This window comes from Pelophylax lessonae (assembly GCF_965119305.1).
Source record: "Pelophylax lessonae genome assembly, chromosome: 2".
Classification (NCBI taxonomy): Eukaryota; Metazoa; Chordata; class Amphibia; order Anura; family Ranidae; genus Pelophylax; species Pelophylax lessonae.
In genome coordinates, this window is record NC_138769.1 from 193,819,974 (window position 1) to 193,847,119 (window position 27,146).

The 27,146-nt window shown below is 41.7% G+C and overlaps 1 protein-coding gene across 1 annotated transcript in view; it reads right to left on the reverse strand.

Moving 5' to 3' along the window:
- The window catches only part of PUDP (pseudouridine 5'-phosphatase), a 495,084-nt gene that overhangs the window by 208,821 nt on the left and 259,117 nt on the right, over positions 1 to 27,146 (reverse strand). The window contains exon 3 of the mRNA XM_082245618.1: positions 22,125 to 22,354. Coding sequence (XP_082101744.1) covers positions 22,125 to 22,354 — 230 coding nt within the window. The remainder of the gene's footprint in view (positions 1 to 22,124; positions 22,355 to 27,146) is intronic.

Below are 27,146 nucleotides of genomic sequence, written 5' to 3' on the forward strand. Positions count from 1 at the left end.
CTCTGGATTAACCTAAATGCTCAGGTGATAGGAAACTGAGGAATAACACAAAGTACATTTGTAAAAGTAAGCTGATTTGTGTTTGATTGTAGCTTCAAGGACCAGTAATGTTTAAAGCTGAACTCCACCTTGGCTAAAAGGGAAAAAGAGAACCCCAATTCCCCAAACAAGGAGCCTGGAGGGAGGGATGTTTGATGTGTCATATAATACACAAAAATGTAAATATATACAGTAAAATGTTAAACAACTTTCTTTATTAATGTACAAAATATACAATTCTGATAAAAAAAAATATATATATATACACACACATTTTTGTAAATATTTTATTATATCTTTTCATGTGAAAACACTGAGGAAATGACACTTTGCTATAATGTAAAGTAGTGAGTGTACAGCTTGTATAACAATGTAGATTTGCTGTCCCCTCAAAATAACTCAAGACACAGCCATTATTGTCTGAACCGCCGAAAAAATTGGTACACCCCTAAGTGAAAAAGTCAAAAGTGAGTACACCCCTAAGTGAAAAAGTCTAAATTGGGCCCAATTAGCCATTTTCCCATGGGGAGCAGGTATGTTAAATTTGATGTTATTGCTCTCAATCTCTCATACTAGTCACTGGAAGCTCAACATGGCACCTCATGGCAAAGAACTCTCTGAGGATCTGAAAAAAAAATTGCTGCTCTACATAAAGATGGCCTAGGCTATCAGAAGATTGCCAAGACCCTGAAACTGAGCTGCAACATGGTGGCCTAGACCATACAGCAGTTTACTGGACAGATTACACTCAGAACAGGACTCGCCATGGTTGACCAAGGAAGTTGAGTGCACGCGCTCAGCGTCATATCCAGAGGTTGTCTTTGGGAAATAAACGTGTGAGGGCTGCCAGCATTACTGCAGAGGTTGGTGGGGTGGGGGGTCAGCTTGTCAGTGCTCAGACCATACGTCACACACTGCATCAAATTGGTCTGCATGGCTGACATCTCAGAAGGAAGCCTCTTCTAAAGATGATGCACAAGAAAGCCCGCAAAAAGTTTGCTGAAGACAAGCAGATTAGGGACATGGGTTACTGGAGCCATGTCCTGTGGTCTGATGAGATCAAGATAAACTTGTTTGGTTCAGATGGTGTCAAGCATGTGTGGCAGCAACCAGATGAGGAGTACAAAGACAAGTGTGTCTTGCCCTCAGTCAAGCATGGTGATGGGAGTGCCATGGTTTGGGTCTGCATGAGTGCTGCCATCACTGGGGAGCTGCAGTTCATTGAGGGAACTATGAATGCAAACATGTACTGTGACATACTGAAGCAGAGCATGATCCTCTACCTTCAGAGACTGGGCCGCAGGGCAGGATTCCAACATGATTAACGAACCCAAACACACTTCCAAGATGACCACTCCCTGTGCTAAAGAAGCAGAGGTTAAAGGTGATGGACTGGCCAAGCATGCCTCCAGACCTAAACCCTATTGAGCATCTGTGGGGCATCCTTAAACGGAAGGTGGAGGAGTGCATACACCAGCTCCATGATGTCATCATGGAGGAGTGGAAGAGAACTCCAGTGGCAACCTGTGAAGCTCTGGTGAACTCCATACCCAACAGGGTTTAGGCAGTGGTAGAAAATAATGGGGGCTACACAAAATATTGACACTTTGGGTCAAATTTGGACATTGTCACTTAGGGATGTATTCACTTTTGTTGCCTGCAGTTTTTGGACATAATGGCTGTGTGTTGAGTTATTTTGAGGTGACAGCAAATTTACACTGTTATACAAGCTGTATACTCACTACTTTACATTGTAGCAAAGTGTCAGTTCTTCAGTGTTGTCACATGAAAATATATAAACATTTTTTACAAAAATGTGAGGGGTGTACTTACTTTTGTGAGATACCATCCTGTCTGGTCTGTTTATTAATCCTGTGTGCCTGTGTATGTTTTTTTAAAAAAAATAAGCCGCTCTTTACCAGTTTTTAGAGGGCCGAGCACCGCTCATATGACCCGTCGGCTCTCTCCTCTCCCCATCAGACAGCTTCCTGCAGCAGGCGGGTCCGAGGTTTCTTCACTGATATCAGTTGGGAGGGGAGAAGCAGAGCAGGGGATGAGGAGGAGAGAGGCGACAGGTCCCGTGAGCGATGAGTGGCGCTCTGAAAACTTGTAAAGAATGGATTATTTTTATAAAACACAGACACAGGGGCACACAGGAATATTAAACATACTGTAGACAGGATATGAAACTTTAAATTAAACTACAGCAGCAGGAGGGGAGGATGCGGGCACTGACACAGGAGCAGAGAAACAGGCAGAGAGGCAGGGAGAGAGGGGGGGGGGGAGAGAGGACAGGGAGGACAGGAGAGCTGCGGATGACAGAGGCACATAAAATGACCACAGTGTCAGGGCTCAGCAGCCATGGCATACCATGGTCAGTTTACAGAGGGGAGGACATAGCCAGGCAGGTTCAGCCAGGTATTTTAGGTGATAGAAGGCACCAAATTACACAGAAATGCACTGTGCTGTATAACATACTTTAAGGGAACAGGATACATTTTTTTTTTTTTTTTAGGTTAACAAATGCTTTAAAAATAGCTGCTGCTGTTTGCTCTTTAAAAAGAAATACTAAAAATAAGTATAATGACTAAGCCCCTCCCCTTCATGACATTGTTGAAAAGGGGTGGAGCATGGGTGACCTTAAAAAGATGCCGCCCCCTGAAAAAGGTTCTGCGGACGCCCAATGTACAATGTCTAACATCACCAATCATCCCATATGGTGACATATTATCCAAGTAATGTAGAGCAGTAAAGTGTAGATGTCTTAAATTAGAAAGACTCTATATAAGCAGGGTGAAAGCTTATGTTCACATATGGTCCATTGCAGGGTGCATCAAATAATCAAAAAAAGGGGGCACTAAGATCCATGGAAGAAACCACACCACCAGATATAAAATGCCCAACCACACTGAAAAGTGGACCAAAAAGCCACAGCACAATGGATCCACTCTTAGTTGGAATACCAAAGCATGCACACTGACCATCACACAAAATGGTGACGCTGTGAGCTATTCACAATGACAGGCTTACTGACCCTGACCCACTCGTTGGATTTCCATTATTTTAATCATAAAGGCCCAGCATCACATGCAGGTGGTACTTTAGGCAGTCTGCACCCAAATGTAGTCTGCAAAGGAACACCTACTTCTCCAGACTGATACTCACTCATCAAAGTGTTTTAATATTGACATTTTAATATTTGCAAGCCTCTTCTCAAGAGCCCGACAGCATTTTGCATCAGGACTGAGGGCTCTTAAAAAGGGAGAAAAAGAAGTACTGAGGCAGAGTTATGTGTTGTTTTCTGGGAGATTTATACAGCACCTTACACCAGCTATGATCTGACTGCATTGTATCGAGAAGCACAGAAATCCAGTGATAACATAACTGGCTATGAAATAAGGTTTGTAATTTAAAAAAACAGAAAGATTCCATTCAAAAATTGTTATCAATGCGTTAAAGAGTGAAGGAGGGTTGAAACACAGCAGACAACTCTAAGGGTCCTTTCACATGGGCGATCTGCATGACAGTTTTTCATCCCATCCGTTTGCGGATGGAAAACGGACAAAATTCATGTCAATGGGATTGCGGATGTCAGCGGTGTCATCCGCTGACATCCGCAATCCCATAGACATACATTATGCCCATCCGTTTGCGGATGATAAACGGACATACAGAACGAAAACTGCAAAGTGTCATCCGTGTCTGTTTAAAAAAAAAAAAAGTGCCTGAGTGGATGAAAAAACGGACCGTGCCATGTGAAAGGACACTAATGGTGGTTTGATTGTATTTAAAAAGAAACACAAAGAACATTATAAAAGAATGATTGGGGTTGGATTGTTTCCCCCTTTCACTATCATATCAAACCAACATCTATTTTCAAAGATTATCTCATACAGAATGTGAATTCCTGGTTAATACCCAATATCTTGTATCAGCAAACACAGTAAAGAGAACTATAAAAATGTATCTCAAGAGATAATTCACTATATACAGTGGGTACGGAAAGTATTCAGACCCCCTTAAATTTTTCACTCTTTGTTATATTGCAGCCATTTGCTAAAATCATTTAGGTTCATTCTTCTTCCTCATGAATGTACACATAGCACCCCATACTGACATAAAAACACAGAATTGTTGACATTGTTGCAGATTTATTAAAAAAGAAAAACTGAAATATCACATGGTCCTAAGTATTCAGACCCTTTGCTGTGACACTCATATATTTACAAAGGTGCTTTCCATTTCTTCTGATCATCCTTGAGATGGTTCTACGCCTTCATTTGAGTCCAGCTGTGTTTGATTATACTGATTGGACTTGATTAGGAAAGCCACACACCTGTCTATATAAGACCTTCCAGATCACAATGCATGTCAGAGCAAATGAGAATCATGAGGTCAAAGGAACTGCCTGAAGAGCTCAGAGACAGAATTGTGGCAAGGCACAGATCTGGCCAAGGTTACAAAAAGATTTCTGCTGCACTTAAGGTTCCTAAGAGCACAGTGGCCTCCATAATCCTCAAATGGAAGACGTTTGGGATGACCAGAACCCTTCCTAGAGCTGGCCGTCCGGCCAAACTGAGCTATCGGGGGAGAAGAGCCTTGGTGAGAAAGGTAAAGAAGAACCCAAAGATCACTGTGGCTGAGCTCCAGAGATGCAGCCAGGAGATGGGAGAAAGTTGTAGAAAGTCAACCATCACTGCAGCCCTCCACCAGTCGGGGCTTTATGGCAGAGTGGCCCGACGGAAGCCTCTCCTCAGTGTAAGACACATGAAAGCCCGCATGGAGTTTGCTAAAAAACACCTGAAGGACTCCAAGATGGTGAGAAATAAGATTCTCTGGTCTGATGAGACCAAAATAGAACTTTTTGGCCTTAATTCTAAGCGGTATGTGTGGAGAAAACCAGGCACTGCTCATCACCTGTCCAATATAGTCCCAACAGTGAAGCATGGTGGTGGCAGCATCATGCTGTGGGGGTGTTTTTCAGCTGCAGGGACAGGACGACTGGTTGCAATCGAGGGAAAGATGAATGCGGCCAAGTACAGGGATATCCTGGACAAAAACCTTCTCCAGAGTGCTCTGGACCTCAGACTGGGCCGAAGGTTTACCTTCCAACAAGACAATGACCCTAAGCACACAGCTAAAATAACGAAGGAGTGGCTTCACAACAACTCCGTGACTGTTCTTGAATGGCCCAGCCAGAGCCCTGACTTAAACCCAATTGAGCATCTCTGGAGAGACCTAAAAATGGCTGTCCACCAACGTTTACCATCCAACCTGACAGAACTGGAGAGGATCTGCAAGGATGAATGGCAGAGGATCCCCAAATCCAGGTGTGAAAGACTTGTTGCATCTTTCCCAAAAAGACTCCTGGCTGTATTAGATCAAAAGGGGGCTTCTACTAAATACTGAGCAAAGGGTCTGAATACTTAGGACCATGTGATATTTCAGTTTTTCTTTTTTAATAAATCTGCGACAATGTCAACAATTCTGTGTTTTTCTGTCAATATGGGGAGCTGTGTGTACATTCATGAGGAAGAAGAATGAACCTAAATGATTTTAGCAAATGGCTGCAATATATCAAAGAGTGAAAAATTTAAGGGGATCTGAATACTTTCCGTACCCACTGTATATATATATATATATTGTGACAGGAAGTCAGCTAAATCTGGGAATGTAGTCACAGGAAGGAAATACATTTCCACCTGATTGAGAAGTCCATTAATTAATTTAGGGTGTTGGCTACAGAGCTAGCCAGCAGGAAGTTGAAAGGCCTTCACCTGTTCAGAATGAGGGAGTTAAGGCTCTATAATTTGTTCAGAGAAATTCCTGTTGTTTGCTGCCTCCAGAAGCTGTGTCCTGAAGCCATGTGGGCTGGGAGCAGGAGGACAGTCAGCGTGTGCCTCCCGACAGGATGTGTGGGCCTGGGAGAAGACCCCCCGGAGTGATGTGTGCCCGGGACGGTAACCAAGGGTGAATACGTCTCAAAGGTGAGAAGACGAAGTGTTTCTGTGTGAAAGAAACAAAAGGACTGTGTTGCCCTGTGAAGCTATAGGTCCGCTGTAGGACAAGGAAGTCTGCCCGACGGTAGGTTGGAGACAGACACTTAGGCAGGTTCCAGTTGTGAGAAGGTAGCCGCCCACAGAGGCAAGGATTTATTTTCTGTTTTATTTTATTTTGGATGTTTTGCTGCATACAGCCTGGTGAAGAAAACACCATTTAATAAACCACACTGTTTGTTTGCAAGCACTTGTCGGCTATCTCTCTGGGAAAACGCACCCCCCAAGGGGTCATCCACACCCGCCACCGAGCTAATCCCTCACATATGGTGGAGGTATGCAGTGGGCATAAGCAGAGATCCCTGCAATGGAGTGCATATGTTTGATGAACTTTGTCTGGTGCATGAGATTGCACAATCTATGTGTGCAGGAGAGAAGATCCTGACAGAAAAAAAAAAAAAAAAAAAGTGTTTTAAAGAGACAGCGGTCTCAAAATTATTTGAACTTTGTTGTGTCTGGTGCAAGTGACTGCACAAACTGTGTGTGCAGGAAAAGAGATCTTGCAAGAGAGAGAGAAAAACTACATGTGTTAAAGAGACAGTGGTCTGAAATTTTTTTGCTGGACTGTGAAAAATTTGTTTGTGGAGTTATTGAAGATGGGGCGTTCAAAACGCCTGAAGAATGCAAAGATAGATGAAATGAGAGACCGGATTCTATGGATGGAGGGGATGTTGCCGTCTGAACCAGCCCCATCCATGCCTAAAGAGAGTCTACTAAAGAGGAAGGTTGTTGTCCCTAGCAACACTGATGAAACCGCTATGGAGACGCAGTGTGCTCAGATGAAAAGTAAACTCAAAATGGAGGAGATGTTGAAACATCTGATTATATCAAATGCAGCTCAACAGCAGGCAAATGCGGATTTTCAGCAGAGCTTTGCAGCTCAACAAAAGGCTCATCAAGAGAGCATGGCAGGCTGGAAACAGAGACGCCAGCAGCCAATGGAGGCCATCGGTTTGGAGGAAACCGAGTATGTGTGCAGGGCTGAGTTGGATGCCTTGCAACGGAAAATGGAAGAAAAGGAACAAGCCTTGGAATTGCTTAAAATGGAGCATAGAAACTTGCAGGAAATGAATGAACTACTCAAGTCTCATGTGTTACAGTGGGAAGAATCCACTGCTCTTCTTTTGGTCGAGTTGCAAAAATGTCAAGACACTATAAAGGAGAAAGATACCATCCTCATGGAAAAGGAAATTGAAATTCAGACTTTGCAGAAGCAAAGTATGTGTGAAATGTTGGAGTTGCGTAATCAGCTGGAAAAAAGTCTTCAGTGTTTGGAAGTTACAAAAATAGACCTGCAGGAGTCGCAGGAACAGAATGTCGCTCTGAAAACGACATTGTCTCTCAGCGACAACGAGAAAAGTGAAAGAGAGGCTAAATTACTGAGTACTGTGTATGAGCTCACCACTTTGAGCAATGTGGTAGATGAATTACGTGCAGACTGTGAAAGTTGGAAAGGTGAAGCCCAACGTTTCCAGCAGCAGTTAAAGGAGAAAGAAGCCTGTGTGGCAGAATTACATTCTTATTCCCAGATGCTAGCCAATGAGGTGAAGGCTCTTATGCAGGGAAAAGGAGATTGTGAACATAAGAGGGAAAAAGTAGAGGCACAGCTTCTGGAATCGCAAGTCAAGGTGTCAGAAGGTGACCGATTGTGTGCTAAGCTGTCAGAGAAGGCAAACCGACTGCAGGTTGAGTTGGACAATGTTACAAATCAGCTTTCTCAAGCAGACAGAAAATCTAGAGAAATTGCGGAAGATTTTTCTATCTTGGAATCGCAGCTGCAAGACACGCAGGAACTCTTACAGGAAGAGAGGTGTCAAAGGCTGAGTTTTAGCACAAAGCTCAAACAAATGGAAGATGAGAAAAATGGCTTCCTGGAACAATTAAAAGAGGAGGCGGAAGCAAAGAAAAACCTATCAGAACAAGTCGCAACATTGCAAGCTCAGATAGCGGATATGAAAAAACGCATGGAAGAAAGCGTTGGTTCATTACAGTGTGTTGAAGATGTGAAAAAGAAGTTTGATCAGATGCTTGGTGAAGAGAAGACTGTGTCTGCAAAATATGCAGAAGAACGCGCACGTGCAGAAACGGAGGTGCGTGATAACGAGAGCAAAGCCCTGTTCTTGGCTCGCTCTTTGGAGGAAGCTCTAGAGTGTAAGGCTGAACTAGAAAGTGTTAAACAGCTGCGTACAGAAATGGAAGAATTGGTCAGCTCCAAGGATGATGTTGTGAAAAGCGTTCAGGAGCTAGAAAAGTCTAAGCGAGCCTTAGAACAGCAAGTAGAAGAGATGAAGATTCCGTTGCAGGAACTGGAAGAGGAATTCCAGGCAACAGAGGATCTGTCCCAAAGAGGGGATAGTGTGCCTGATGCAGTTTTTAAAAGGATCAGTGTTTTGGGGTCTGTCCTGAGTGAGCCTCAGAAATGTGATGACATGTGGCTTGAATCACCCCTTTGGAATAAACCGTTCCTTCAAAAACTTCAAGCATTGGAAAATGTATCATTAGAACTTCAGCAAACAAAGGAGCTGTGTAAGAAATGTGATGATTTCTCAGTTCAGGCTGAAAACCTAGTGGAGAAAACTAAAGCGGAGAAAACTAAAGCAAGTGATATAAATCTGGGAGAAAAAAGCAAACGCCACCTAGTGGAGAAAACTAAGGCTGTTGGTGAAAACGTGAAGCAAATGAATAAGTGCCTTTCAGGGAGTGTTTCCAAAATGGAACTGGTGAAAGACGGGTGGCAGAAGTTTGATCGTGATCTTGAGATGCATTCCATGTGGAATTCAGATAGAGAAAAGGAACCAGGTGACTTTGAGCGGTCAAATAGTTCAGCAGAAAGTGCATTGAAGAAACCTGTAAAAGAATGTGTTGCAGTTCCATGCTTCTTCACTGATGCAGAGAGGAGGTCTATAATGGATACCACCCAGATCGCTGGGTTCAACTGTGTTGTTGCCTTTGACCCCTATGTTGGTGGAAGGAAAGTTGATGATGTTCTGGTTGGCTTCTTCTGTGAAGAGTTTGGCAAGAAATATAAACTGAATATCAAATCAAATAGTAGGCCTTTACTGCGACTCGCTCAGGAGGGCGAAAAGTTTAAGAAGTTGATGAGTGCAAATGCTTCAGATCTGCCTATGAATATGAAATGTTTGGTGAATGATATTGATATCTCTGGGAAAAGGAACAGGGGTCACTTTGAAGAAATGTGTGACAGCCTGTTGTCTCAATTGGAAAATCCTCTGCACAGCATCTTAGAGCAAGCAAAGCTCAAGAAGGAAGATCATTCCCTTTTACAACAAAAAGTCAATGATTGTGTACAGATGTATGGAGAGGCAACTCAAGTCACAGAGGGATGTCAAGAGTCCCTACTTGGAACAAAGCTTAGTGAAGCAAAGGTTCTCAAAGTTTTGTGGAAAACATTTATGGATTGCAGAGAGAGGCGTCTTAAGAATGTTGAAGACATTAAGACTAGCCCAATTGAGTTGCCTATGGATCACGGTCCTCCATGGTGGATTGGACAGACGGTTATGAGGGACAAGCTGTCTGACATTTATGAGAAAGCTGTCAATGAAGATGACAGAAACGAGAAGGAGCAAAATGATGCCAAAAATGCAGTTGAAGAATGTGTATATGAGATGAGAGACAAACTGTGTGGCATTTATGAGAAATCCGTCAATGAAGATGACAAAACAGTTTCATCCGGAAGCTTGAGGATAATAGGAGGCTTATCAGTGAGTCAGCAGTGCCTGACACATGCGTGCCTGGAAATATGTGTCCCAACCCTAGGGTTGAAACAAGAGGGGGGGGTATGTGACAGGAAGTCAGCTAAATCTGGGAATGTAGTCACAGGAAGGAAATACATTTCCACCTGATTGAGAAGTCCATTAATTAATTTAGGGTGTTGGCTACAGAGCTAGCCAGCAGGAAGTTGAAAGGCCTTCACCTGTTCAGAATGAGGGAGTTAAGGCTCTATAATTTGTTCAGAGAAATTCCTGTTGTTTGCTGCCTCCAGAAGCTGTGTCCTGAAGCCATGTGGGCTGGGAGCAGGAGGACAGTCAGCGTGTGCCTCCCGACAGGATGTGTGGGCCTGGGAGAAGACCCCCCGGAGTGATGTGTGCCCGGGACGGTAACCAAGGGTGAATACGTCTCAAAGGTGAGAAGACGAAGTGTTTCTGTGTGAAAGAAACAAAAGGACTGTGTTGCCCTGTGAAGCTATAGGTCCGCTGTAGGACAAGGAAGTCTGCCCGACGGTAGGTTGGAGACAGACACTTAGGCAGGTTCCAGTTGTGAGAAGGTAGCCGCCCACAGAGGCAAGGATTTATTTTCTGTTTTATTTTATTTTGGATGTTTTGCTGCATACAGCCTGGTGAAGAAAACACCATTTAATAAACCACACTGTTTGTTTGCAAGCACTTGTCGGCTATCTCTCTGGGAAAACGCACCCCCCAAGGGGTCATCCACACCCGCCACCGAGCTAATCCCTCACAATATATATATATATATATATATATATATATATATTTCAATATAGGGACAACAGTTATAAGTGGGATGTCATTAAAAGGCTAGTCAAAATGAAAAATGAATTTCTTACAATTTGCCTTTTACTTTACAATATTCTGGTGACAGGTGTTACTATTCTGAGCAATTGTACAAGTATCAAGGGAGTCACTTTAATGAACTCTTTCATGTTCAAAGGGAATCAGAAATAAACATCCATTGTATTAGATCCACACTATCTGAAAAGTTAATCAGGTTGCTTCCAGCATTGTACGGGAAACGTACATTCTTCTCTGGTGGCATTTGGCTGGAAATTAAGTTGAAAGATCTTAAGATTGAAGTTTGGAAATACCGGAGAACTATTTTATTTTGAGGGACAAATACAGCCTACTATACTTTTAGTAATACAATGGTGTATTAAAAATGTCCAAAGGTGATTTTCTTAGGGCACGCTAAAAAGTAAATGGAGTGACTATCGAATACTAATTTGTTTCAGACATATCTAAAATAAATGAAGAGATCATACCAAAAACAAGATAGCTGTTAGCAAATATTCAAAATACAATACTGCAGGTTTAACATTTTTAATTCTGCAGTGTGATAACTGCAAAATTTCTAAATTGTTGCACTATGCTACTATAAAGTTAGCTATATACTGTAGACTTAAATACATTCCTTATAATTCAAAAAGACTGGTGCAGACACATTTTGTGAAAGTGCCTCTCGTGTTCTAAAAGTGGTGTAAATTCATGTGCCTGTCTAGAACTTGTACTTGAATTTGGCGCATGCTGTGCCCCATTTTAGAACACACACAAGACACTTTCGCAAAATCTGTCTGTGCCAGTTTCTTACCAGAACATCAAAAGAGAGTTGGTCTCAATTAGCTCCACTTTCATAAGATACAAACTGTCCGTGTGTTATTTTGAATCTGGTGCATTCACCGTGCCACCGTGCAAAAGTGGCACATTGTAGAGCTACCTGAATTTAATGCACGAATTGCTGTCAGAAATAAAAGTGTTGCAAATGCTTCATGAATTTGGAGCAATACAACAATAGGGATTAAGGCCAGAAAAGCTTTAGTGAATTCCCCCACATTGTCCCAGAAATGTATTAAAGAATGACCAACAATATATAATTTGTCTTAGATGAGTTAGGTTTCTGATGTTTTGTTAAGAAAAAAAAAAAAAAACATACTTCTATTAAAAAGAAAAATGGGACAGACTTGGTGGACCACTTGTTTTTTTTTTTTTTTCATCACTCTTCTATTTTTCTATGGTAGCCTTTAACTTCTTGACTGTGTGCACACATGGGCAAATTTTTCACCAGCTGCTGCCTTATAGCTTTTGAGCTACCAAAAAATTACAATGTAACAACAATCCTGTTGAGTAATCATTACTAGGGAAAGAAAGATGATTCTGTTTTCCCTAAAACAGACTGATCCCATCACTTTCCAATTCTCCTATGCTTGGCATACATGGATATATGCTTTATTCCCCCCAAAGCCAATTGTCTCGACGTGCCCCCTTTTAGCTAGTCCATGGTTGTCGCTAGTGCCCCCTTTTAACTAGTCCATGGTTGTCGCTAGTCCAAAGTCAGTGAAACCCCTAGATTGCTGTTATGCTGTAGTCCTTGCACAGCCATGGATCATGTCAACTGTTAATATGTAGGGACTCCCACATAGCAGAAAAGTACCCTGTTCCCGATCAGTCCTCAGATCAAAGTCAAGGAACTTCCTAGGCTCCTTCTTGGCTCTGACCTGTCAACTGACACAGCCAAAGAGGGTTCCCTTGCTCTGAGCACTGCACGTGGTCTGTTGAGTGATTGTCAGGGATGCCGGAATGATGGGAATCTTCGCCTTGGATATTGGTTGCTGTAATGTCTTCAGTGCTATTCTGCATGTGAAGAGAATTCAGTGCTGGGGATTAGAGATTTGAGTGCTGGAGAGGGGGGACTACAGTTCTGAGGAGTGGAATTTTTGTTTGAGAAATGTGACATTTTGTTGTTGGGCAGAGATGTTTTATACTGGAGGGGATGTGTGCTGCACAATAGATTTTTGTTTAAGAAATGTGTCATTTTGGAACACAGGGGGTGTGGAATTTTCCTTGGAGGGATTTTTGCTTACAGAGATTTTCTTGTGGGTTTGATTTTTTTTAACTGAGGAGGTGAGGGGGGTAAGGGTTCTTGGGGGTGGGGTATTTTTACTGATGGGGTGAGTAGGAGGAGTTTATTGGGGGCTACACGGTTTCTACTGATGGGGATAAGCAGACTTTTTGTTGAGGGCGGTTGGTGAAAGGAGTTAAAATTTTCTTGAAGAGGAGTTTTTCCTTGGAAGGGGGAGGATTTGTGCTGGGGCGGGATTTTTCCTTGGAGAGGTTAATCAGAAGTTTTTGTTAGGGAGTTTGATTCGTGCTTTGGGGAGGGATAGACATACTCCTCTCCCCTGCACTGTGCTTATTGTACTGCACATTACATACTCCTGACCCCTGAACTATATTTGTTAGATTATACATAACTAATTCCATATTTTTTGGGCACAAGGCCTGTGACATTTGCTTGAGCAGGCTGTGAGCTTAGGTTCTTTTTATTTGAGCTCCTCCCACCATTAGGATAATGTGACGCCATCCATCAGTCACCACCACATGTCATTTCCTTCAGGGAGTCCACAGTCTTTCGCAATCCATGCCCCAGTTAAACATTTCTGCCCCAGTCAACTGACTAGCTCCAGTATTACACAAAATCAGATGTCATAGTACACCAAGCCTTAGAGTTGTACATCTAGAACTGACAACTGGAAGTATAGACAAACTGTCACTTTACAATGCTAGCCAGAGTGTAACCCAGAAAGTCAACAGTCAACAACACGATGTGTGGGTGGCATGATCTCCACTGACAGCACTGCGGCTGGTTTAAAAAGAAACATTATGTTCACAGTATGTATTCCTAACTCAAAAAAGTACCTTGGATTGTTCTCAAGCTCCTCTTCATCTATTTTTCTTTGCTGCCGAGATCCGTCTTACTGTTGGAGGGTGGCTAAGTTCATTCTCCATGATCTCATTGTATGTATGAATGTAGCCACCTTATCTTATTCTCGACCAAGATGAACTAGGAACTATGGACTTTAGGATTTGTGGTGTGTATAGAGCAGTGCACATGACCACAACTAACATGCACTGCTTGGTCCAAACAAACAGAAGTTAGGGGTAAAAGGAGAGGTTTACCAGCTCACAGAGAATGTTAAAAGGAGGCAGAAAATCAGGGCTATTAAGAAGTGGATGGGTATGAATTATTTTTTGAGAATAAGTATATAGTCTAGTTTCACTTTACTTGACTGAAGTTCAAGGATGAATTTTAAAAGATACATTTTTTCAAATATTACTTTTGCTACATATTAGGTCTCATTAGAAGGGCATTTATGCAGATTTGTAAATGTATTGATTGATCCACTTTAACAATTTTTTCTCCCAGGGACAAGCACACCATCCTTACCAAACTCTAAAAATCAAATTAAATCAGCCTTCCAAAAAATAGATAAAAGTATTGCTTTAAGCAGACTTGCAAGGCATCCCTTTAAGGCTTGTTATGCAAACCCTTTATTATATAATTTATGGACAGGCACAGACATCCCCTGTACATCTCCAGTAGGCTATATTGTTGTGATGTTTATATCCGTTGTTAAATAGAACTGTTATATGTTACCTCATTAAACTGTGGATTGATTAAATGTCGGTTTGCAAGCCTACACTTTACAAACTTCTGTCTGGAAATTCTGGCAACAGTATGTATAGGATATAGCTTGACCCCATTTAGCCTTTTTCAGACTGCTTAGCACAAGTCTATTGGAGCAGCACAGTTCATGAAGCTTGAGCATGTATCATCCACTGAGCTGAATGATCCTTTTCTAAAATGTAATGGCCAGACTTTCCAAAAATAGGATAAGTATATTTAATACATTCTAATTACGAAACAGTATTACATGAATAATATATTTCATAATTTAATTGATACCATCTTAATCATACCATTATTGATAACCATTAATACAGTCTATTCTGGACTGATTATTTAAATGTTCTTAGTATTGCAGAAGGTAAAATGAAAGCTTACGGCATACCAAAATACTTTAAGGGCTATAGAAAGTACAAGTCAATGGATAATCATAGCAGATATTAAATGCGCAGTAGGCCAACTACAAAGATTATCAAATATAAATGAAAACATATTGCACTGGCAATTTAGCCAAGCAGCAAAGTCAACAATAAAGAAGCATAAAATAAATATAATTTACATAAATGCAACACGAATGGAGCTGCGGCAATAATTTGGGCCAGGTGAGCTGCTGATGAATGATGGAAAAAGTAGACACAAATTAAAGGAGTCATATGAAGTTACCATAAAATACCAATTCATGCAAAATAGAGGTTGCCGTTATTTAAACATTTAGAGAAGTATGGTTTTGCAAAAAAAATCCATACTCACCTCAATGACTGCAGCATCGCTGTGATCCTGCAACAGTCCCCCGTCAGCTGTAGGACTAACAACTGAGTGATCACATGACCTCTAATGGCTCAATTCTCAGTCAGTGGTGGGCTGCTCTGTGCAATAGTTTTGCACAGAGCAGCCCCAATCCTCCTCTACTGGGGTCCCCTGCCAGGAGGACAGCTGCATACAGAAGGCTTCTTACCTTAATGTAGAGAATGCATTAAGCTAAAAAACCCTTCTACCCTTAGAATCACTTTAGTACAGCTCTGTATTCATTAATACATCCTCAAATATATATTTAAACGCAAATAGTAAGTATCTACATTTTATTGGTATTAGCCTCTTGCAGTAGCAGAGCACAGACTAAAGGAAGGGGAACTAGCAAGAAGAGCCAATCGGTTGTGCCATAGTGCAAGCAAGATTAAAGGGTTGAGTGACCGAGAGAAGAGCTTATTTTTCCACTGACTAGTCAAGGGATGGGGATGGCAAGAAGACTTGTAGGGCCCCTTTCACATTGACCGACTGCAGTTTCCCTGCAGCATGGGTGCAGTGCAGTGTACAGCAGTTTTTGTGCAGGTTATCCGTACTTTGCTATAGACTTTTATTAGATCGGGTGGTTTTGGTGCATTTTCTGCATGCAGAACTTTTGTTTTGCATTCAGAAAACCCAGGAAGAAACCAATAACAAAGGGTTCAAAAATGAGCAGAGTTTTTAGGCACAACATGAGGCATAGATTAAAAAAAAAAAATATTAAATGTAATAAAATCTCATCTTCTAATAAAAAACATCCCCCCGAAAGGGGAACTTACAGTATATTTGCAAGGTAAAAATATCCAACTCTAGAAAATTGGGCTATCCTAAGAATTTGTAAAAAATCTTTTACACAGTATAACTAAATGTATTGCTTGAAGATTGGTGCCCAAATATTGCTTCAAGTCTAGGCACTGACAGGCTGACCCCCCACCCCGTCAACCTCTGCAGCAATGCTGGCAGCACTCATACGTCTATTTCCCAAAGACAATCTCTGGATATGGAGGAATGGAAACCCCAGAGTAGTGGGATTTATTATAGCGCTTGCTGGTACTGTTCAGGGATGGGCAATTGCTTGTTCATACCCTGGATAGTAAAATTGGCAATCAAGTGGTAAAATAAATAAAATATATATACTGTATATGAATAAATAATGAATTTCGTGTAGAACATGCAACTATATAGTAATAAACCAGTGATATTCACAATAGGTTTGCATAAATAGATCACAGTAAAAATCCTAATGAAAAACCTTTGTTATCATAAAGTGCAAAATTAGTGCCAAAATGTGTGCCAAAAAATGTCCAAATAAACAGTTCATAAGTGACTTTAGTGCATGGATAAAAAGCTTCAGTGCCAGGTAAGGGAAAGTGCAGGTGCTTAGTGCTGGGACCTCCAGTAGTCCAACTGCTGGTACTTGGGCGTGACCTTATGATATAGTGGGGGGGTATGCACTCACCAAAAGTAGTGGGTCTTAAATACCTTACAGTAAAAAGACCTTTAAAGCCTGTGGCCTCCTGAGCCTGGAAGGTAACTGCTGGGCCTTGTAGTTCCCTGCGGTCCGGGATCCCTCTCTTGGATAGACTCAATCCTCCGGGTCCGGTTTATATATATATATATATATATATATATATATATATATATATATATATATATATATATATTTTTTTTTTTTTTTTATTATTTATTTATTTATTTCATTGAGTAAGGAATTTGCATTCTTTTTATTAGCAGCAGCCCACAATTTCACTGATTTAGTATAGAGCAGTGGTTCTCAATTCCGGTCCTCGGGACCCACTAACAGGCCAGATTTTAAGTATTACCTTGGGGGATGCAGACTAGAATACTGCAATCACTGAGCAGCAAATTAGATCACCTGTGATGTAATTTAGTTATCTTGCAAACCTGGCCTGTTGGTGGGTCCCGAGGACCGGAGTTGGGAACCACTGGTATAGAGCACATATTTGACAGCAAAAGAGTTTTGAAAATTCCTAAACGCAGGTACACCCCAACATTTCCTGAATCTTTTTAAAGCCTAGGCCAGCTCTATGTAGAACAACAATTATTTTTTTAAGATTCTCATTGAGTTCTTTACCATGAGGTGCCATGTTGAACTTCCAGTGACCGGTACAAGAGAGTGAGAGTGATAATACCAAATTTAACACAACTGTTCCCCATTCACACTTGAGACCTTGTAACACTTACAAGTCACAACACCAGGGAGGGAAATTGGCTAATTGGGCCCAATTCTGACATTTTCACTTAGGCCTCTTTCACACGGCCGCTCCGTTTTTTTCCTCCGCTCCAGCACTTTTTTTTTTCACGGACACGGATGACTTGTGTCATCCGGTCCGTATGTCTGCATATCATCCTATCCGTTTGTGGATGATATACGGACATAAAGCATGTCTATGGGGATTGCGGATGTCAGCGGATGACACCGCTGACATCCGTTTTTGCATCCGTTCCGTTTTTTAAACAGAAGAAAAATAGGGTTCTGTTCCGTTCCAAAAAATGGAACAGAACTGAAAGGATGCAAATCGGATGTCAGCAGATGGTGATTCCATTGACATATGTCCGTATATCACCCGCAAACGGATGAGGTGATATACGGACATACGGAGCAGCCGTGTGAAAGAGGCCTTAGGGGTGTACTCACTTTTATTGCCAGCGGTTTAAACATTGATGGCTGTGTGTTGAGTTATTTTGAGGGGACAGCAAATTTACACTGTTATACAAGCTGTACACTTACTACTTTACATTGTAGCAAAGTGTAATTTCTTCAGTGTTGCCACAAGAAAAGATAACAAATGGACACTATTTTGTACTCCTACTTCTGGACCTTTCTGCTGCCTTTGATATAGTTGACCATCCCCTCCTCCTCAAAAAACTCCACGCCTTTGGTCTCTGTGATTGTACTCTTCACTGGTTATCTTCCTACTTATCCAACCGCACCTTTAGCGTTATGTACAATTCTACTTCCTCCTCTCCTCTTCCCTTCTCTGTTGGGGTCCCCCAAGGCTCTGTTCTTGGACCCCTCCTATTTTCAATCTACACCTCCTCTCTGGCTCGGCTGATAGCCTCCCTCGGCTTCCAATACCATCTCTACGCTGACAATACCCAAATCTATCTATCCACCCCTCAGCTCTCTCCCTCAGTCTCCTCACGTATCACTAATTTACTATCAGATATATCGGTCTGGATGTCTCACCACTTCCTCAAACTCAATTCATCCAAAACCGAGCTTATAATTTTCCTCCACCACGTGCCCTTTCCCCTGATTTCTCTGTTAATATCAATGGCATTACCATCAGCCCATCCCCACATGCCAAGGTCTTAGGTGTTGTCCTGGACTCTGAACTCTCCTTCAAACCGCACATCCAATCGCTGTCCAAATCTTGCCGTCTCAGCCTCCGCAACATCTCCAAAATACTCCCCTTTCTAACCAAAGACACAACAAAACTCCTAGTTCACTCTCTGGTCATCTTGCGCCTCGACTACTGCAATTCCCTTCTCATTGGCTTACCTCTACATAGGCTATCCCCCTTCAATCCATCATGAATGCTGCCGCCAGACTCATCCACCTTACCAATCGCTCAGTGTCCGCTGCTCCTCTCTGTCAAGTCATCCACTGGCTTCCGCTCACCCAACAAATTAAATTCAAAATACTAACAACATCTTACAAAGCCATCCACAGCTTAGCCCCCAGCTACATCACCAGCCTCGTCTCAAAATACCAACCTAATCGCTCTCTTCATTCCTCTCAAAACCTCCTGCTCTCTAGCTCCCTCGTCACCTCCTCCCATGCTCGCCTCCAGGACTTTTCCAGAGCCTCTCCAATCCTATGGAACTCCTTACCCTTATCTGTCCGATTATCTCCTACTCTATTAGCTTTTAGGCGATCTCTGAAAACCCTCCTTTTCAGAGAAGCCTATCCTACCCACACCTAACAAATGTACCTCTATTTTCTCCATCAACCTATCCCCCACGGTTATTGCCTTTTTGTTTCACTTGACCCTCCCTTCTAGATTGTAAGCTCTAATGAGCAGGGCCTCTAGTTCCTCCTGTTTTGAACTATATTGTAACTGTATTGTCTTCCCTCACATTGTAAAACGCTGTGCAAACTGTTGGCGCTATATAAATCATGTATAATAATAATAATAATATAATAAAATATTTACAGAAAGGAGAGGGGTGTACTCACTTTTGTGAGATACTGTATACTTGAAGGCATATAGCTGTGATAATATTGGTGTTTTTGGACATAGTGCTATGGGAATTAGTACTGTTTTCTCCCAGGGGGTAATTTTTTACCCTGCATGAGCCAAATGGGTTCCACTTCACTTGCTATCTGTTGTATGTGCTTCTTTGGACTTTTCATCTTCCTTTTGATTCCTATGCCCGTCCCCAAGACCTGGCTGTGCAAGCAGTCCATAATGTAAAATTGCTTCAGATTATTGCAATATATAGTGTGTCTTTTCCTGAAGACAGCATAGACTTGGATCAATATTTAGGCACCAATTTTCAAGCAATACATTATACTGTGTAATATCATTTATACAAATGCTTAGGGTAGACCTAATCCACTGCAGAGTTATGTATTCTATCTTGCACATATACGTTCCCCTTTCTGGGTAAGGTTTTTATTACAAGATAAGATTTTATTGATTCTAATAAAAAAAAAAAAATACATTTAAAATGCCTGCAATGTTTGCCTCCTGTTGTGTCTAAAAAGTCTGTCCATTTTTTAACACCCTGTTCTTGGTTTCTTCTTGAGTTTTTGAATGTGGCATCTAGTTTTTGGATGTATGCTTTCAGGAATTGCACCAAAACTGCCAATCTCATAGAAGTATATGGTAAAACGTGGGTAGCCCGCACGAAAACTGTGAGCACATCACGCTGCAGGGAAACTACACCAGATCAGTCTGAAAGGGGCTTTAGTAGCACTAAACTGCAGCAGGACTGTGTTGATGGGAATATTCAAGTAAACCTAATGACTGGATGGGGAAGGAATACAAATTTTCATGTTTTTTTCAATGTATTTTGATATCTGCCTGATATAAGTAAATAATATAAAGTGAAGCATTGTAATCCTTCCAGGATTCTCGTCACTTCCGGTAACACCGTTTAAGCTACGCGTTACAACACGATCACGTGACTTCTTCAGGGGTTCATTAATAAATAAGGGGATCCCCTGAAGAAGTCACGTAACTGTGACGTAACACGTAGGGTAAACAGAGTTACCGGAAGTGATGCAAAAGGAATATGGCACTAGTGTTAAAACGCTGGATATTACTATATTCTATGCAAGTCTGTATGCTTTTAATTCAACAAGTGGTTGGAATTACTACACTATGAAATCTTTTTCATGTACCCCCACTCCATAACTAATGGCGAGGTGATCTCTGGACACATATATATATATATATATATATATATATATATATATATATATATATATATATATACTTAGCAGAGGGCCACAGCTTGAAGCATCAAGGACATCTAGTGGTGAATAAGGAGTACAACAGGCCTATGGGAAAGACATGCGATATTCAAGTAATTCTCAGTTAAGTGGCTAGAGAGCACAAAGGTGGCACATTGGATGAAGACTTCACACACAAGAGTGTTGATTGAATCGATTCTGATGGTGAAGGGTCACTGTTTTGAAATACACCATTGATTTCATTGACATACTTGCACTTGGACTACTGAAATATATACGGATACGACACTTTATTATACAATTATTATTATTATGGATTTCTATAGCGCCAGCAATTTACGCAGAGCTTTACAATATTAGAGGGAGACAGTACATATACAATACAATAAAATACAACAGGATTTAGAGGGCCCTGCTCAGAAGAGCTTACAATCTAATGGGGTGGGGCAGGTGTTACAATACATGTTCTCTTGTTTTTATTGCAGAGATTTAATTTAATATTTTCTTGGATTCATCAATGAATAGATATTATGTTCTATTCTTAGAATACACAAGTTTACATGTTTATTTATTGATGGCACAGCATTTTTATATTATTCACTTCTATCACTAGCTTTGAATTAGTTTTTTGGTGCAAGCAGTAGTTGATCCAATTATTGACACAATTTATTTATTAGATAGCGCGAGAGTCTACACCCAGTTTAGATATCTGCATGAGTTCAGCTTTAACTAATAATAAATCTATTGTATGGGATATTTCTATAATATTTCCTATTTATGTATTATTAACAACTATTCAATCATTTCAATCATTCAGTTATATTCAGTTAAGTAGGCCTTTACACTGCTTATCTGTTGGTTCAGCAAAGTAAGTAATCAGAGTCATGATTCTGTTCCCAAAGGTTCTCACAAACTTGATGGATATCAGATCATCTAACACAATAAATCAACTAGATACTGTTGTATGTCATTTTTTTGCACTACGGATTGCATGGATGGGAAAGAGTAAGCTCATGAATGTGCAGCACCCATGAGTGCAAGGTTTTACCAAGTATCTGATGAGCCCCAATGACCTTTGTATGCCAATGCAGTAGCAGGTGCCATTATGAGGAGTTGGCTTGGGGTTTCAAGCAATCAGCAAAATATCAATGAGTATTCACACCAGTAAGTAAAAACCTCATCTGTTGTGAACAGAGACATTGATAAACTTAGATAAGCTCAGATGCAGTCGGGCACATCATAAAGCTCATGAGCATCTATAACTACCATAACTAGATGTGCCTCTGTGGCAGGTTCCTAAATGTTATTTTTCATGCAAATGAGAACTAAGACTAAATGAATAACATTTCAAAAAGCCAAATAGATATTAGGTTGTCATTTATGTGATTTGAGAAGATTTATGAAGTAAACACTGCAGCTCATTTTTCATCTTTCCTATATTTTTAAAATGCAATAAAAGCAACCTAAATGTATTTCACTTCTTGCCCTGCATTATAAAATGCAGGCAAGCTCCTCTATGATTGTGTGATCCTTCCTATGTAGCACCACAGCACAGCATTGGTAATACATATTTTCACACCTACCTTGTCCACGCTCGGAGGGGGGTTAAACTTCTTTGCACATACAAGAAAAATATCAGGCTGAGGTTTGCCACTTTTCACGTCTGGGTCATCTCCTAGCACAATGTGATGGAATAAATTGAAGAATTCTTTGTGTCTACTTGTTTTCATTTCAAATGTCACTCTGGCTGAGCTGGTGGCAACAGCCATTGGGATGTTGTGCTTATTCAGATGGTAGATTAACTTTTCAACCCCTGTGACAGAGAATAGGAGAGGAAAGAAATGAGAAATGCAAAGAATACATGATAAAGCTTGTCCATAATATAATTGATGACAGATAATAACAATATGTGACAGTCTTCTGCAAAAAAATGGCTCTAGAGTAAGCTTCGGTTATCTAAAATGTATGTGAGACAAAGTAATTGTATCACATCACCCATTTTGCTTGTTCTTTACTCTCAGAACACTGCCACACATTTCCATGCAGTTCAAGTTAACCTGTCAGGTCCTAAATAGTTTTGCTAACAATGCATCATCATTTTGTGATGCCTGCAACTACCTGTGTAAGCCTTCATTTTAGATTGTGGCTTCCTGTGGAGCACCTTGGATTCTGGGCAAAACCTTGACTTTTGTCCAAGATGGCACTAACCTCTCCACCCCATTATTCAGTATGCCAGTGTCACAGATAAGGTAAAAAGTATGTTACCCTAAATATTTTTCTCTATATGTGTATTGGATAAGTCATAGACTTATGTTCATGCCCTAATTCCAGCTGAAGTGTCTGGTTGATCCTGCCAGTCACTTTTGCTTTAAACTGGCAATACAAAGCACAGAAGCTGATCTGTGCTTGTGTGGTTGTACAGGACACCGTGTAGACTCCCAACTTGCCTGTATTCCCTTGTCTGTTTAGCCACCTTACCCCCCAACAATTCACAGCCTGCCTTCTGCACACACCCTGTGACCAATTACAGCCTGCATCTTGCCTCAGGCTAAAGTTCTATGCATTACAGGTACACTATGTGTCTGCACAGTGTCCTGTAAATCCAAACAGCCAGAATGTGTGTGATGTATTAAGGGACCTGCACCCACTCCTAAGAAGCATGATAACATGACAGAACTTTTTAACCTTGTAAAAAAAATAAAAAAGAGTATTTCTTAAACTAAGCAAAAACAGTTATGGTGCCTACATAGTTATGACTGTCTTATACTGTAAAGCGCCTATAACATCGAATGTTCACAACTACATTGTACTTTAACCACTTGCTGACCGCCCCACGCAGTTTTACTGAGGCAGGGCGGTTCGGCTGCGCATAAGATCTAGATCTTTGGGTTTATGTGCATGTGGTCTCGGCTGCGCACGCGAGAAGCCGTGCACCCTTTGTGATTAGACACAGACCGCGGGAGGAGCGGGCGTGATTGCTGCCAGCCTCCCGCAATCTTCAGGGAAACTGACAGGAGAGCTGCCTGCCTATGTAAACAAGGCAGGCGGTTCTCCTGTCAGACAGGCACAATGAGATTGTGTGTCTCAGCTAAGATGAAACATTGAAAGAAAGCAGAGGTCATTTTTGCAGCTTCTGGCCCAGTCATGGGCTTTGAAACAAGTGTGTGAGATTATTTACCAGCCAAAAAAAAGAAATACTTTCAGAAATTATATATTTTTCTGTCACCTTCATTAATGTAAATCCCCTGCTCTATAAAACTATAAGCACACTTTGTGTATTTTTCCAGGCACAGCCCATTTACTGTCCAAAGGTTTACAAACATTAAAGCTAAACTCCAGGTATGATATTTATTGCATACTGACATTGGTTTAGAGTAGACCAACGTAAGGAAAGATCTTATGGGTCCTGTGCCAAGCTCCTTCCCATCTGCACACAGACCACTGGTGATCACTCACTCAGCACTGCTGTCATTCACAGAATGCTTTTTATTTTTCACAATCAATACAAAGTATTCTCTAATTGGACAAGGTGGAGATTTTTATGTTACCGCCCCTCCACTCCACTTTGTCTAATTAGAATACAGCTTGTATTAATTAAAAAAAAAAAAAAAAAAAGTATGAGGTACCAATCCGTGTCAATCAAGCAACCACTGTGGTCAGTGTACAAGGTGCTCAGAACAGGACTCGGAAAAATTGCTTCTATCAATGTGGTAGTGCCAACTATTACAGTAATTGTTAGCTTCATCAGCAGCCCCTAGGGTATGAGATATGCATACTTACATAGGTCTAAGCTGAACCAATATAGGTATGCAATTAAGATAATATCTGGAGTTCAGCTTTAAAGGCACAGAGTTTTGCAGTAGGAAAAAATTGGATTTTTGTATTTACTGTAAAATACATTTCTCTGAGTTCATCGATGGACACAGTGCTCCATAAATCATAGCTACTGTGTTATATTGTCTCCTTCAGGAGTAGGATTAGGCAGTTCAAAAAACACTTGGCTACGCCCATGGACTGTCCTCAGCTGGTAAATAACCCCTCTCTCTGCTCTAGGTAATCAGTTGAGTAGCAAGCAGTATTAGAAGTATAAAAACTCCTTAGAGGGGTGGGTGCTGTGTTCGTCAATGAACTTTTATTGGAAGTACAAAAATCCCATTTTCTCTTTCATTCTTCGACGAACAATGCACTCTATCTATCATAACTACTGGGACGTCTAAAAGCAAAATGAGGGGTGAGGAAAATAACCTAAGGCTAAACACAAGAGTCCTAACCAGGACACAGGAGCCCCATCTGAAATAAAAGTTTGAAGAAAAACACCCCTCAAGAGGGAACAGGCCCACTTAAACAGCAGCCTGCAAAACCGTGTGGCTAAAAGAAGCATCCGCAGATGCCAAAGTAAGTTTGTGAACGTATGCACTCACAACCAAGTGGCCGCCTTGCAAACTTGAGATTAAACAAGGGTGTCATTCACTGCTGTGACCATGGAGAAATCATTCCCACTATGGGATGGATTTGGGGGTGCGATTTTAAGCCCCCCTGGACTGGCCGCGTCAACTACGGCATCAGGCTCAGAATCAAATAAGACACACTGACCAGGGGAAGGCGGGGAACACTTCCTTCTAGGCCTTTGCCCACACGCCACTTCAACCCGGGATACAAAGGACTTCAGGTCCGTAGTCAGCACAACCATGGGAAGCTGGGGTTCCGAGGGACCTGCCACCTCCATGAGGGGGTCAGTGGGGGAGAATTGACCCTGAGGCTCCATAAGGAAAGGAAGACCTTGTAGTGCAAATCAATCTTTTGGCACCATTAAGGATCCTCCCAAAGCTCAGGGTACCTATTAGCAGAGAGAGAGATAACAGGGACCCCCCCCAAGACTCACCCTAATGACCGGAGGAGCGTCTAAAATCTGAACACAGCAACCCATGGACGCCATCTGCTTCATATATCCTAGGACAGGAAGAGGGGACTGAGGAAGAAGAGGAGGAGCTTTGGCATCCCCATGAGGTCATCTCTAGTGTCTCCCGGACTAAGGGAAAATGGCAGCTGTGATGTCATCAGGTTACGCAGACATGGGCGCCGGTCGGAGACCAGCCAAAGCAAGGTCAAATGGCCCCTGTGATGTCATCAGACTTCTCCAACATGGCCACCGGAAGCTCAAGATGCCAAAACATGCCAGAATCTTCCCTGCGCCCTCTACACTGCTGCACCCTCGGCAAGCCCCCCCAAAGGTACTGTACTCCCCAGGCAAGGCATACATTAGGGGAGACTCTGCTGCACTTTCTGCATTTTACTTACACTACAATCAATAGGGCATGCACCTAGGGGGTCTCCTATACTGGGACCCCTCCATACTACTAGGGCAGGACACACACTATCCCAGGCTCTTACAGAGGGGGGGGGATGGCAGCGGGAGACTCCAGGGATCTCTGCTTACCCCCCCATCTCCAAAGGTAAGAGGTGATAGGGCCTACTGCTAATTAAATAGATACCAAAGTAGAACTGGTCAAGCATGGGTAAGTAAGCAGGAGCACTGAGAGACCACCGACAGGCCAGTGGAGAACAACCTTGCCACCCCCACTGGAACAAACTGTGAATGAGGAGGCTCCCCCCCAGACTGATTAGCGACCCGAACAGCATGCCCCCCACTACCCATGGACCAGTGCCCTAGGTGTCATGTAAAAAGTGGGAAGAGGGTGCTGTCATTGACCCATGAGATACTCTGAAAGTCACTTTGCTTGTTCGTTAGTTAACTGAACAATAAAGGAAGGACCTAGCCTCCCTAAACTATTTTCAACACATTTAAGAGTCAAAAAGAATTAAGTTATATCACAATATATAAAATGTAAATAAACAACTAAAAGAAGAAGAAAAAAAGAAGGGGGGGGGGAGATAGGAGAGAAAAGGGGCCAAATGCCCTAACAGAGAAAATGGAAGGGAGAAGATCAGGACAGGGATGGTCAACAAGTTGAGTTTATTTAGGAAAAACTTGAACCCGGGAGTAAGGGGACCCCAATGTATGATGCCCAGGGTTCCCAAATCACTTCAAATATCTGGACTTTATCTTATAGTGTGGCAACCAGTTTTTCTTGAGCCATAATGCAGGGAAATTTTTGCCTATTGCTAAGCGTGAGACTGAAGGTTTCTTATAGGCTCCTCTGAGCGTGATCTTAGCTCCCAAGAGCATGAAATAAATTAATGCCATGGTAAAAAAAGAAGAAATCGATGCTTGAGTATGTTTAGGGATTTTTTCCACCCTGTGATTCAAGATGGCTATTGTGGAAGCCTGGGGGATAGCTACACCTGTAACTTTATGTATTAGATGGAAAAAAATGTTTCACAAATTTCTAATATGGGGGCACCAAAAGATACAGTCTTATGATTCACATACCTGTCCACACTACACAGCTAGGTAACCACTATGCTCTATGTCAAGTTTGCAGCATATTAAGTCTGTTTATTTACCAATCTATCGACAGCATGGTTATGCCATCTGAATATCCAATGACCAGGCTGGGGAAGATGGTGTACATAGTGCAGCTTCGGATAACCACAACAAAGATGGCCCGCTCAGCAAACGATTTTAAAAGTAAGAATTTATGATT